At 42.1% G+C, this 12,791-nt stretch overlaps 1 protein-coding gene across 1 annotated transcript in view; it reads left to right on the forward strand.

The window, feature by feature from the left end:
* The window catches only part of DISC1 (DISC1 scaffold protein), a 378,435-nt gene that overhangs the window by 323,047 nt on the left and 42,597 nt on the right, over window positions 1–12,791 (forward strand). The window contains exons 10-11 of the mRNA XM_032136495.2: window positions 6,810–6,870; window positions 9,240–9,290. Coding sequence (XP_031992386.2) covers window positions 6,810–6,870; window positions 9,240–9,264 — 86 coding nt within the window. The 3' untranslated portion in view covers window positions 9,265–9,290. The remainder of the gene's footprint in view (window positions 1–6,809; window positions 6,871–9,239; window positions 9,291–12,791) is intronic.

A 12,791-nucleotide genomic window follows, 5' to 3' on the forward strand; every position in this document is an offset into this window, starting at 1 on the left:
AGGTCACTTGAGCCCAGGAGTTCAAGGCTGCAGTGAGCTATGATCATGCCACTGCACTTTAGCCTGGGTGGACAGAGCAAGACCTTGTCTCAATGTCTCAAAAAAAAAAAAAAAAAAAAGAAAAAAACATTAGATGAATGTATGAATGACAGTCAAGTATAACTCCAAAGAGAAACCCTTTCCCTGTTACTGCTTATTAAATCAGTAGGACTCATATCTGTTAATTTTCCTTCTCTCTGTAAACGTCTTATCAACATCAGAGAAAAAAAGACAGAGAATTAACAACAACATATTGAACGATGCCCTGGCAATGAGAAATGAATCCCTTGCTAATTTGGTAATGATGCATTTATTTGGCTCTGGATCTAGAGAATTTATATTGTGTAGTCAAAAGCCTGCGAAGGACTGAACTCTGCTGAACTCAGAAGTCCTCTCTTGAGAGTTCTAGCTAAACTAGAACTACCACAGATAGGTGATAGCAGAGAAATGCTGCAAATAAATAAATTTATACATGCAAATCAAAATCTTTTAGTAAAATCACACAATTAACCTCTCACTGGGGAGAATGAGCCAATGTAGATACATGCTCTAGAAAGTTGTTAATCATTTTCTCATTGCAACCTACTTTGAAATCACCTTGGCCTATTTGCTCTCATATATATATATATGTTTATATATATATATATATAAACTTATTTTACACAATGTTAATTTATTTTATGCTGATATATTAGTAGTGTTCTTCCCTACATTTTACAAACAATGAGATTTTCATTTATTGATGGCTGGTCTTTGCAATGGTCAGTATTCTTTGTAACTCTGACTTTTTACAGCACAGACTTTGGCTCTGCTGAATTTACTGTCTTTGAACACCTGCTTCATTTTGTTGGTGCTGAGATTTCACATGCATTCATTCAGTGTGCACTGACTGCTCTCATGTTATATAAAATTGAAGTCATGTGTTTTGTAACAGTGAGCTCTGGAACTATCCCTTACTGGCAGTGTGACTTTGAACCTTACTGCTGCTCCGTTTAACCAACTGTAAAATGGTGATAATGATTGAGCTGCTTCATTGATACTATTATTTAGTTCATGTTTAGAATAAGGTGTTTAAAACAGGTCTTGCAAAAGAAAGTGCTCAGTAAAATGGTAGCTAAATTGATATCATGTGTGTCCACACACTGGGTCTCCAATGTGACAGTCAATATCTTGTGTGTATGAGCAGACAAAACTCTCTAGGTTTTAGGGGTTCATGGTTGATATTTCCATTTTGCCCTTCAGTGTGAAATTCCACTCACATAGGACTTCATGGAAAGAATCTACCATCTTTCAAGGACTTACACGATCTTATGCCATCCTACCTGCCAAGACATTCCAGCTGCAAGTCCATTTTCCTGTATTGCTGACTTTCCTGGGTCTTTTCAGGATTATGTTACCTCTTCATCCTCATGCATGATTTAATTATCCGAACAAAGGTTCTTTCATTCACTTGAAGACAGCATAATACCTTAGATATCTGAACATTTCTCAGAGTTCTAAAATTTCTCCTTTGCCTTTCACATCTTCCTTCTGAAAGATTTTACTAAGTGGGAGTTAATTTTATCTAAATTGATTCTTGAATATTGATCTTTGAAGTCTGATGACTTAATTTTCATAAATGTAGGCCAGGTCTCACTTGGTACTTAATGTTAATTTAGAAAATTCCAATAACGTGGCTAATGTTTGACAAACTTTGCCATTAATGCTAAACCGGGGAGGTCCCTTTGGCTTCCATTTTCAAAGGTGAGATCGTATCGTACTGATCCCGTCTGAGGATGCCTTCCTTATTAATTGAGGGTGGTGGAGTTTCTTCAAATCACTGGTCCATTCAATCTGATAACAAGTCTGCCTGGGTGTTACTCATTTCCCGTGCTATTTTCATGTCAAATACTGCTGTCCCCTTATGCAAGGGATACAATTCATTGAAACCTCTTGGACTTCCTCCCACTTAACGTTCTCCTACCTTCCGTGTTGACATTCTTCTACCTTCCAACTTCCGTGTTTACCCTGAAAAAGCTGTTGCTGGGTAGCTTGGTTATTTTTTTTTTCCCATCAGACTCATAGGGATATTTTTGGATTATTGGTTATGATGAATATTTATGGAAAATGTTGCTGTGCACTCCAGTGAGAAATCAGTGTTAAAGAGGCTGGTCCCACAGCTAGCTCTGTGTCCCTGGAAGCCATGTCCTTTTTCTATTTAATTAGTGCCAAGTATAGGGTCTTGCATGAAGGAGGACCCAGATTGAACTCCTGTAGCGTGATGTGTGTTTCATGCACTCTACTGTTTTCACTGATTTATGGCATTTAATTATCAATCCGTTAATCCAAGTGTTCGTTTAATTGGATTCATCAAACTAATTGTATGAATTCCACTCTGTTATCATGGCCTGAATCTGAATATCAGATTCCCTTAATAAACAGAAGCAGTGAATGTGTTCCTGCTTCTTCTGAATCAGGAGGCCTGCAGTCCTCTGGTCTTGTTTGTTTCATAGCATTTCCTTTAGTATTCAGCATTTCTTTGAGTGCCCTCTTTGCTTCTTGGAACCTCGCCTTACTACCATTACCATTCTCATAGGTCCCTGTTCTATTGGACCTAAAATGGTAGGGAAGAAAGGAAGAGGAGGGGAGTAAGAAGAGAGGAAAAGGTGAGCTCTATTCTCAGTCAGTGTGTCTGTGGGTGTATTGATTAGGAAGTTTAAAATCTAAACTCCCTGTCTACAGTCTTGGCCTGTCTTGAAGGTTGTGAGTCAACTTAGTGAATATGTGCGAGGTACTTTTAGGCTGTCTGGCTGGGAGAGAGGTTGGGTCCAGTGAAAGTAATAGTTCAACATAGCATTCTCCTTAGATGGCAGCCTCCAGGCAAGTGGAAAAGCCCATGGCTTTGCTTGGAAGTTCTTGTGCAGGTCCAGCGTGTCACTACCTGGTGCTTCAGACACTGAGATGAGGCAAATACTTAGCATTCAGTTGCTTAACAAAGTGATTAGCTTGATAGACATCTAGATTATTTTTAAACCTAAGAATATGGCTTTCTTTTCCTCAGGGGGTGTGTCCATTTTTGTCCATTTGATAGAAGGTGCTATCACAATATAAATGGTGCATCACGTATGATCAGCAAGGGCTTCTTAAGTTACTCCCACTTCCTTAGTGATACTGTCCAGTCTCATTGCTTCAAATGCCAATCCCAAATGTCTCTGTTGCAGAACTTTCCCAAACTCCAGACTCAGATATCCAGCCTCACACTTGACATCTCCACCGAATGTCTATAAACTTCTCAAATTTAACAAATCCAAAGCCAAATTGTTGTCTCCCCAAACCCGTTTCACTTCTCATTCTTCCCATCTCAGTTGATGGCAATTTCTGTTTTTTTCTGGTGGCTTAGGGTAAAAATCTGTAGTCATTCTTGACTTTTTTTTTTTTTTGGAAACAGAGTTTTGCTCTTTGTTGTCGAGGCTGGAGTGCAGTGGCGCCATCTTGGCTCACTGCAACCTCCACCTCCCAGGTTCAAGCGATTCTCCTGTCTCAGCCTCCTGAGTAGCTGGGATTACAGGCGCCCCCCGCCCCCCCCTGCCAATTTTTCTATTTTTAGTAGAAACGGGGTTTCACCATGTTGGCCAGGCTGGTCTTGAACTCCAGACCTCAGGTGATCCACCCGCCTCAGCCTTCCAAAGTGCTGGGATTACAGGCATGAGCTACCGTGCCCAGCCAACTTTTCTTTTTCTAACACCTGACATTCGACCCACCAGGAAAGCTATTGTCTCTATCTTTAAAATATATCTAAAATCTGCCCACTTATCACTAACTTCTGCTAATGCTCTAGTTTAAGTCCCTGTTGGGACATAGAACATGATACTACAAAGTACAGCACCTTGGAAACTGAGAAAACAGCAGAAGCAGAAAGGTCACTCCGACCATCTGCTGTCTTTCTGTGTGAGCTGATCTTAAGGGACTCTCTTGCTTACCTTCCCTGAAAGGTGAGCATAAGACCCTTATGTGACAGTTGCCCTGCCCTCCAACATGGAGGGAAGGAATGCTACACAGAGGCCAAGGAGATTCTGAACAAACAGTCATGCTGAGCTCCAGTTTATCACCATTAGATCATATGTTTTTGTCCAATCACGTTTCTACACAGCTGTCCATTTTTCATATGCTTCATTGAACCTAAGCACAAAAATAGACAGTTTTCTCTGGGTCTTGAGATCTTCATCTCTGAAGGCTCCTATATCACATAAAACTTTGGTCACATAAATTTGTCATGCCTTTCTCTTGTTAACCTTTCGTTTGTTTTAGGGGTGTCAGCCATGACCCTGGTGATGGGTGAGAAAAAATATTCTGCTTCTCCTCCTCCACATCTCCATCATCTTTTCCTGGATGATTGCGCTAACCTCCTCCGTGTCTTTCTGCTTCCACCCCATCCTCCCTTATGGTGCATTCTCAACATAGTTGCTGTAGGTCAATCTCATTTTTTTCTTCTACAGTGTTTTTCCATTCCACTCAGAACACTCAAAATCCTGATGGTGGCTTTCTAGTTACTACAGCTGTGCAACAAAACATCCCCAAACTTAATGACTTAACATCACCATTTATTATGTGCAAAATTCTGTGAGTCAGGAATTCAGACAGTGTACAGTGTGAGGGACTTGTCTCCATCCTGTGATGTCTGGGTCCCTCAGACTCAAAGACACTAACCACATGAAAGCTCATTCACTCAGGTATCTGGAGGTTGGTGCTGGATGTAGTCTAAGACCATCGCCCAGGTTTTCAGCTGAAACACCTACACAGGGCCTCTCCATGTGGCTTGGGCTTCCTCACAACATGGTGGCTGGGTTCCCAGGACAGAAAGCCGGGCAGAAACTGGACTCTAGCCTCAGAAGAGTTATAGAATCCCTTGCATCATACTCAGTGGGTTGGAGCAGTCACAGCCTGTCCACATTCAAGAAGAGGGAAATAGACTTTACCTCTTGATAGGGAGCGGCAAGGTTCTGGAAGAGTATGTGGTACCAGAAATATTGCTGTGGCCATTTTGAGACCATAGTCTACCACAGTGGCATGTGTGATTGGACCTGGGTTGTTTCTCTGCCTTCGTCTTTTCTCCCCATGGAACATTCAGCTCTGGCCACACTCGCTGGAGCACACAGATGTGCTCCTGCCCTGGGGCCTTCAGACTGCCTACTCCATTCGCAGGATGCCTGTTGACTCCCTCTTCTCAGGATGCCTGTCGACTCCCTCTTCCCTCCCTCTGCAAACTTTTATGCAGTGTCATTTCCCCAGTGATGCCTTCCCTCACTACTCTACAGCCCCATTTCACTTGCTGTCTTTTTTTTTTCCTCTAAATCTTTATTGTCATTACCACCTTCTAATGTTCTATGGAATTTTTATGCTTATTCTTTAGCATCCCTTGCTGCCAGAATGGAAGCACTACAGAAGCAGGTATCTTTACCTCTTCTGTCCACTGAGCTATCTCACATGCCTAGAACAGTGTGTGGCACATAAATATGTATGGGATGTGAAACAGAGAGGGCGTTTCTGGTTGGGGCATTCAGAACTTGCAATAATTACTCCAGCTAGCACAACTAAGTTTGTGTGTTAGACCAGCATAAGTCAATAAAAAGAGTTACCAACTGAAACAGTTGTTTTCATTGTGTAAATGTCTCTTTTTACCTTTTATGGACTAATGAACCAGAATGTTTAATTGTTTTAATTTCCACCTAAATATTTAGTTTCTTTATGAGGAATGGCAGGGTACTTTTTCCAGTTTCACAGTCCCTCACCTTACACATACACATTGACTGAAATAGAAGTCCAAGAATCCCCAGACACTCCAGTAGCATGAATCTGGGCAGCCTGGCCTCTGTGTTTCCACATTCCCCAACTTTAGAGTACATGAGCCCTTCAGCATAAATAACCCTTCACAATAAAGGTTGGAATAAAAACAGTGATAAAACCCACAATAGCAATAATAATACTAACAATAGACATGGCAGCACCATTGATAATTCCAGCCACCATTTGCTAGAAACCCTTTGGCTGCAGGTGTTCTTCCATGCACTTGGTGTGCACGTCTGTTAGTTATCATCTTGAGAGAAAGGCACCTTCATTCCTCAGATGAGCAAAAGGGGAGAGCTTGTTCAAAGTATATCAAATCTCTTTTATCCGTAAAGTGCCTCTTTGATCTGCTGAACCATAGCAATCATTCATTCCTTCAACATTTGGTAATTAGGAAGCGCTGAGTTTATCTCAAAGAGTAGTTGATCTCATCACTCATTGGAGGTTGAGCAATTGATTTCTAGTTACTGGCAGAATCCCATGTTTATGTTTATTTCTCAGTAAAAGGGTCCACAATCCTCCTCTACCCCTAGTGTGGCTCTTCTTGTTCATCTGTAGGATGGGAATCATTACACTGTCAGGTTCTCTTTCCCTGTATTGGATAACCGAGCCAATGGCTATCAGTTGGGAAAGGTAAGAGATAGAGCACATGTCATCCAGTGGTAGACTATCAGTGAGCTGCTTTTGAAAGACTATAGCAAGGCCGGCTCAGTGGTGTTGCTCCAGCCTCTGACTTTCTCCTGCAGAGACACTCAGAGCCCCAGAATCCTCCCCAACTCATGACTTCAGGCAGCCACTCCAGTGGAGTTGAGTGTTTTCCAAACATAGAATGTTATGATTACTAGTGGCTTGACCTCAATCCTTTGGCTTTGAGCTTTTAGTTGAATGGTTTTTATTCAATTGTGACTGCAGTTGCATTCACTTTGGATTTCCCTTTTTTTCCCCAGAAACAAGTGTGAAGGAAAATACTATGAAGTACATGGAAACACTGAAGAATAAACTGTGCAGGTAAGGATAATAATTTCTGTATTTCAGACTCCGTGGCACATCTAGATTCTTTATTATAACAGAATTTAGTTAAATCAATGAAAAAGGCTGGCCAATTTCTCTAATAAAGTAACAAAGAAAGACACAAAAATCCTTTTGAACCCCATAAGTGAAAGAGCAGGTGCCAGCCCTCATCTTGTCTTTTAAAAAGTAAGTAGATTAAGATGTTTAAAAGCGTCTTGGAGAGATCACAGGGTAGTTTTCATGTTCCATAAGAAAGATAAGAATCTTCTTTACTATATTACATTCAGAATTCGTTCCTTAGTCTGTTTTTCCCTTTTTTAAACTTTAGTGTTCGAAGGGGGTCTTAAGGATTTTAAGGCACTTTATACATGGTTTGGAATAATATAGAAATGCACGTCTTAGGTTCTGTTTTGAATCCTGAATCAAAACCAGCATGAAAATTTCTGGTTGCTTTTTTTAAAACCCAATTAGGAATTCATCTTTGAGAAATGTCAGGGATGCTGCAGCATGACAAGATGTTTCTGGCTTTTGTGGATGTGTGCTTAGGAAAATAAATCCCAGTCATCAGAATCTGTTCCTAATTAAGGCAACAAGTACTAGAGTGGAATATGTGCTTTCTTCCCTGGAAGTCATTTAGTTTTATGGAGACCATTTTGCTACTATTTTGGAATTTGTTAAGTAACTCTTTAGATAGGCTATGCCTTAAGCCTTTGTCTGCTAGGACACTGTTGTGAGCTAAAATGCTGCTTTTCCCTTAAGAGATGTTGAGAGGGCCTGCTACAGGATTTATTCTCATCCTTGGAAAGCAGTCCTATAACCTCCTGATTGATCTTTCCCTGCTTCCCATGCTCCTAGACTTGGGAAGAATCTATGACACAGGTGGTCAGCAGAGGTGAGCAGGATGAAGAGAGCTTACACCTGGGTCAGGTGCTCTGCTCTGAGTCTGGCCTTCCTCCTCTCCCATGTGTTCAGGGCAGATTTCTGGCACATCCTTCTTGATCTCAACTGCAGCTGCCATTGTTTTAGCCATCAGCACAGCACACACCATAAGTTAAATTAGGTTATTGGGCAGCAAGTTGTAGCCATAAGCACATGGGTATTGGTAAAGAGACACCCATTTAAATTGCAGCTCTCCCACATAAAAACTGCCTAACCTTAGGTAAGTGCTCACCTTCAGTTTTGTTTGTTTTGTTTTGTTTTGTTTTTTTAGCTATGTAACTGGAGGAAGGCTACCTACCTCCCCAGCTGGTGTGTGAATTTAAATACCATATGTAAAGCATTCATGTGATTGGTAGTAGGCACGCATTAGTTTCCTTTACCTTCTTCTTATTTATTTATTTATTTATTTATTTATTTTGAGATGAAGTTTCGCTCATTGCCCATGCTGGAGTGCAATGGCGCTATCTTAGCTCACCGCAACCTCTGCCTCCCAGGTACTAGCGATTCTCCTGTCTCAGCCTCCCAAGTAGCTTGGATTGTAGGCAGCACCACCATGCCCGGCTCATTTTTTAATATTTTGTGGAGATGGAGTTTCACCATGTTAGGCTGGTCGCAAGCTCCTGACCTCAGGTGATCCACCTGCCTCGGCCTCCCAAAGTGCTGGGATGTGCACCACTGCGCCCGGCCACCTCCTTCTTTTTATCATTAGAACCAATTGAACATTCTGAGTGGAAAAACACAAACTGCTTTTCCTCTGTTCTCACACAATGCAATAATCAACACAGAAGGCTTCTGTGATGAAATACGTGAGGGTTTCTCCCCACCAAAAAGTAAGCAATCAGTTCTGCTGCAGATACCAGCTGGGTGTCCTCTAACTCATTTCCAACACCAGCTACCTAGAGACAGCATCAGATGCCACAGGTTGAGGGCTCAGTCCCACAAGACTACCCCACTTACAATGCCAATGGCAAACCCAGGTTGTTTTGCCTGGGCTTCTGACCAGCCAACTAGAAATTGGGATTCCCATGACACCCTCCTTGGGTTTGATTAATTTGTTAGACTGGTTCATGAAATTCAGAGAAACACTTATATTTACTGGTTTATTATAAAGGAGATTACATAGGATACAGATGAAGAGATGCATAGGGTGAGGTACGAGAAAGGGGCACCAAGCTTTCCTGCCCTCCTTGGGCACACCATCTTCAAGGAACCTCCACATATTTAGCTATCCGGAAGCTCTCTGTACCCCCTCCTCTTGGGCCTTTTATGGGGACATCATTGGATAGGCGTGATTGAAGCATGACAACCATATAGCAATGTGATTGGACAGAAAGTGTGACCTACCACAAATAGACTGAGTGGGAAAACCCGACAGGGCCTGTCTGTTCAGATTTCCCAGCTTCTCTGTGCAGCGTTTCTTCCTTCAGGTATGGGGCAAGACTCCTTACATGAGGGTCTATGACCTACAGTCAGACAAGGTAAGTCAGAGAATTTCTTTCCCCCTTTCTTTTTTATAAATTCAACTTTTATTTTAGATTCAGGGGGTACATGTATAGGTTTGTTATATGGATGTATTGTGTGATGCTGAGGTTTGGGGTATGATTGATCCTGTCACTCAAGTAGTGAGCATAGTAACTTGGAATTAGTTTTCAACCCTTGCTTCCCTTCCTCCTCTGTCAGTCTCCAGTATCTATTGTTCCCATCTTTATATCCATGAGTACCCAGTGTTTAGCTCCCACTTACAAGTGAGAACATGCAGTGTTTGGTTTATTGTTCCTGCATTAATTTGCTTAGAATAATGGCCTCCAGCTGCATCCATGTTTCTGCAAAGGACATGATTTTATTCTTTATATGACTGCATAGTGCTCCGTGGTATAAATGTACCATGTTTTCTTTATCCATTTCACCATTGATGGGCATCTAGGTTGATTCCATGTCTTTACTATTGTGAATAGTGCTGTGATGAACATACGAGTGCATGTGTCTTTTTGGTAGAATGGTTTATTCTCTTTTGGATCTATACCCAGTAATGGGATTGCTGGGTTGAATGGCAGTTCTGTTTTAAGTTCTTTGAGAAATCTGCGAACTGCTTCTACAGTGACTGAACTAATTTATATTACCACCAACAATGTATAAGTGTTCCCTTTTCTTCACAACGTCTCCAGCATCTGTTGTTTTTTGGCTTTTTAGTAATAGCCATTCTGACTAATGTGAGATGGTATCTCATTATGGTTTTGATTTACATTTCTGTGATGATTAATGATGTTAAACTTTTTTTGTATTTCTGTTGGCTGCTTGTATGTCTTCTTTTGAGAAGTACCTGTTCATATCTTTTGCCCACTTTTTAATAGAGTTATTTGTTTTTTCTTTGTCAAATTGTTTAAGTTCCTTATAGATTCTGGATATTAGCCCTTTGTTGGATGCATAGTTTGGGAATATTTTCTCCCATTCTGTAGGTTGTCTGTTTACTCTGTTGATAGTTTCTTTTTCTGTGCAGAAGCTCTTTAGTTTGATTAGGTCCCACTTGTCAATTTGTGTTTTTGTTGCAATTGCTTTTGAGGTTGTGGGCATATATTCTTTCCCAAGGCTGATGCAACCATAAAAGAGCCTGAATATCCAAAACAGTCCTGAGCAAAAAGAACAAAGCTGGAGGCAACACGTTACCCAACTTCAGGCTAACCTGTAAGGCTACAGTAACAAAAACATCAGGGTGCCGGTATAAAAGCTGAGAATTTCTTTATGGTCAGCTCCAAGACAGAAAGGCAGGGGGAGATTAGGGTATATTTTTAGTTTTTATGACCTGCCTAGGGGAGAAATAACAGTGGGTGTGGGAGTTAGGAGCCAGGAATTGTAGATGAAAACCTATATACATAATTACAGCAGTCATGCCTGGAACTCATCCTCTCTGCCTCCATGTCAGCTCCTCCTCCTGTTCATCCAGCCCAATGCACAGCCCACAACCCACCTGGCTGCCTGGTGGGCGGGTGCCATGGGCTCATGCTGGCTCCCCCGCCTCCTTTCTCACTCAGTTCCCAGTCTTGTCAGTCTTGCCTCTTTAGTATCTCACAAGCCTGCCTGCCTTTATCACACTGACAGTGTGGGCCCCTCTTCTGATCATAATAGCAACTTTTCCTGCTTTGCTGTTCCACTGTTGCCCTCTTAACCACCTTCTCCAGATGGTTTTGAATAAGTGTCTTAAAATACCAATCTGGTCATTGCACAAGGCTGCCTGATGTCCTAAGGATAAAGCCTAAATGTCTTACCATGGTTCATGGCATTCTTCCATGTGGCCTCTGCGAGTACTTGATTATCACCCATCACTACCCCATCATCACCCTATTGCAGCTGATAATTGTTCCCTTATGCTTCCCAATGCCATTGCATTTTTTTTTCTGGAAAGAAACTAATTTAGAAGGGGACATGGTTAAGGGGTATCATCCAGAGAAGTATTCGATTGAACCATGTGAAATTGCTGGTATTTCACCATTTTTGACCTAGAAAAATGACAATTTCATATAGTTAACCCAATATTTAGGGATTTGAAGTCATCTTCAGAAGGGTCAGATGCTGTGGCTGGTCTCCTTGCCCATGACACATAGGCATAGTTTGCTCCCCCACCCCTCTGCATGTGCCCTGGTGGGCCTCTCCTAGCCCACCCCTCACCCTCACCAGGCCTTCCCATTCAGCCTTCAAGGTTTAGATTTCTCCTCTGCGCAACCTTCCCTGACTCACCAAGACTGAGTAATGTGCTTGCAATGATTTATTCTCACTTTCCAAGTGCTCCGTGACAGGTATTATAATGTAGCAGGACAAGCCGCAGACAAAACCCCTCAGACACTGAGTTAAAGAAGGAAAAGCTTTATTCGGCCAGGAGCTTCGGCAAGACTCACATCTCCAACAACTGAGCTCCTCGAGTGAGCAATTCCTGTCCCTTTTAAGGGCTCACAACTTTAAGGGGATCCGCATGAGAGGGTCATGATTGATGTGAGCAAGCAGGGGGTACGTGACTGGGGGCTGCATGCACTGGTAATTAGAATGGAACAGAACAGGACAGGGATTTTCACAATACTTTTCTATACAATGTCTGAAATCTATAGATAACATAACCGATTAGGTCAGGGGTCGATCTTTAACTGCCAGGCCCAGGGTGTGGCACTGGGCTGTCTGCTTGTGGATTTCATTTCTGCCTTTTAGTTTTTACTTCTTTCTTTGGAGGCACAGATTGGGCATAAGACAATATGAGAGGTGGTCTCCTCCCTCAATAAGATTAAGTCTGCCTTGTTCAGGACTGTATTCTCAGTGATTTGCCAGTGCTGGATGGTACAGGGGTTCCCAATAAACATGTATTGAATGAATGATTGAATAAATATGTGAATTAATGCAAATAATTTGTAAACATCCTAGGCTCATCTTTTGTCATCTCCAGCCTCTTTCTCTGCCTCTCCAGCCATGCTGACGTTGCAAAGCCACCTTGCACCTGGCCTCTTGACTCACATACCTTAGCTACCTAGGATCCTGCCACACTCTCAAATGACCATGATGGTAGCTGGCCCCTCCTGTAGCCTGCTTCTGGAGGGCTCTTTTCATGCTATTTCAAGCTCTTAGGAGGCCTGGGTCAGATTTGTGTGAACTGATACGGTGGAAACAATGGGACAGGGAGGAGAAAAAGCAGCTAGGAGTCTGCAACCCCCTGGCACTAGGCAATTCTATTCCCACTTCAGAACAGGAGGCCAGAGTGGATGCTGCAAAAGCCTGGTGACCTTCAGGACCTCTGTGACAGAGCCCAGTAGTTATGGTTGTTTTCAGACACTCTGTGGGCTCCACTGATAAGCCGTCACCTTCACAGTTCCTTTCCAAGAGGATCAACATTTTACAATGGGAAAACAATTTTAACACCTGACACAGTGGTGCGTCTTAGTGACTGCTTGATTAACATCTCAAGTTATCCATTAAAGAAGATGAAAATCTTTACCTGTTCC

The sequence above is a fragment of the Hylobates moloch genome, unplaced genomic scaffold (genome assembly GCF_009828535.3).
Source record: "Hylobates moloch isolate HMO894 unplaced genomic scaffold, HMol_V3 SCAFFOLD_18, whole genome shotgun sequence".
NCBI classification, from domain to species: domain Eukaryota; kingdom Metazoa; phylum Chordata; class Mammalia; order Primates; family Hylobatidae; genus Hylobates; species Hylobates moloch.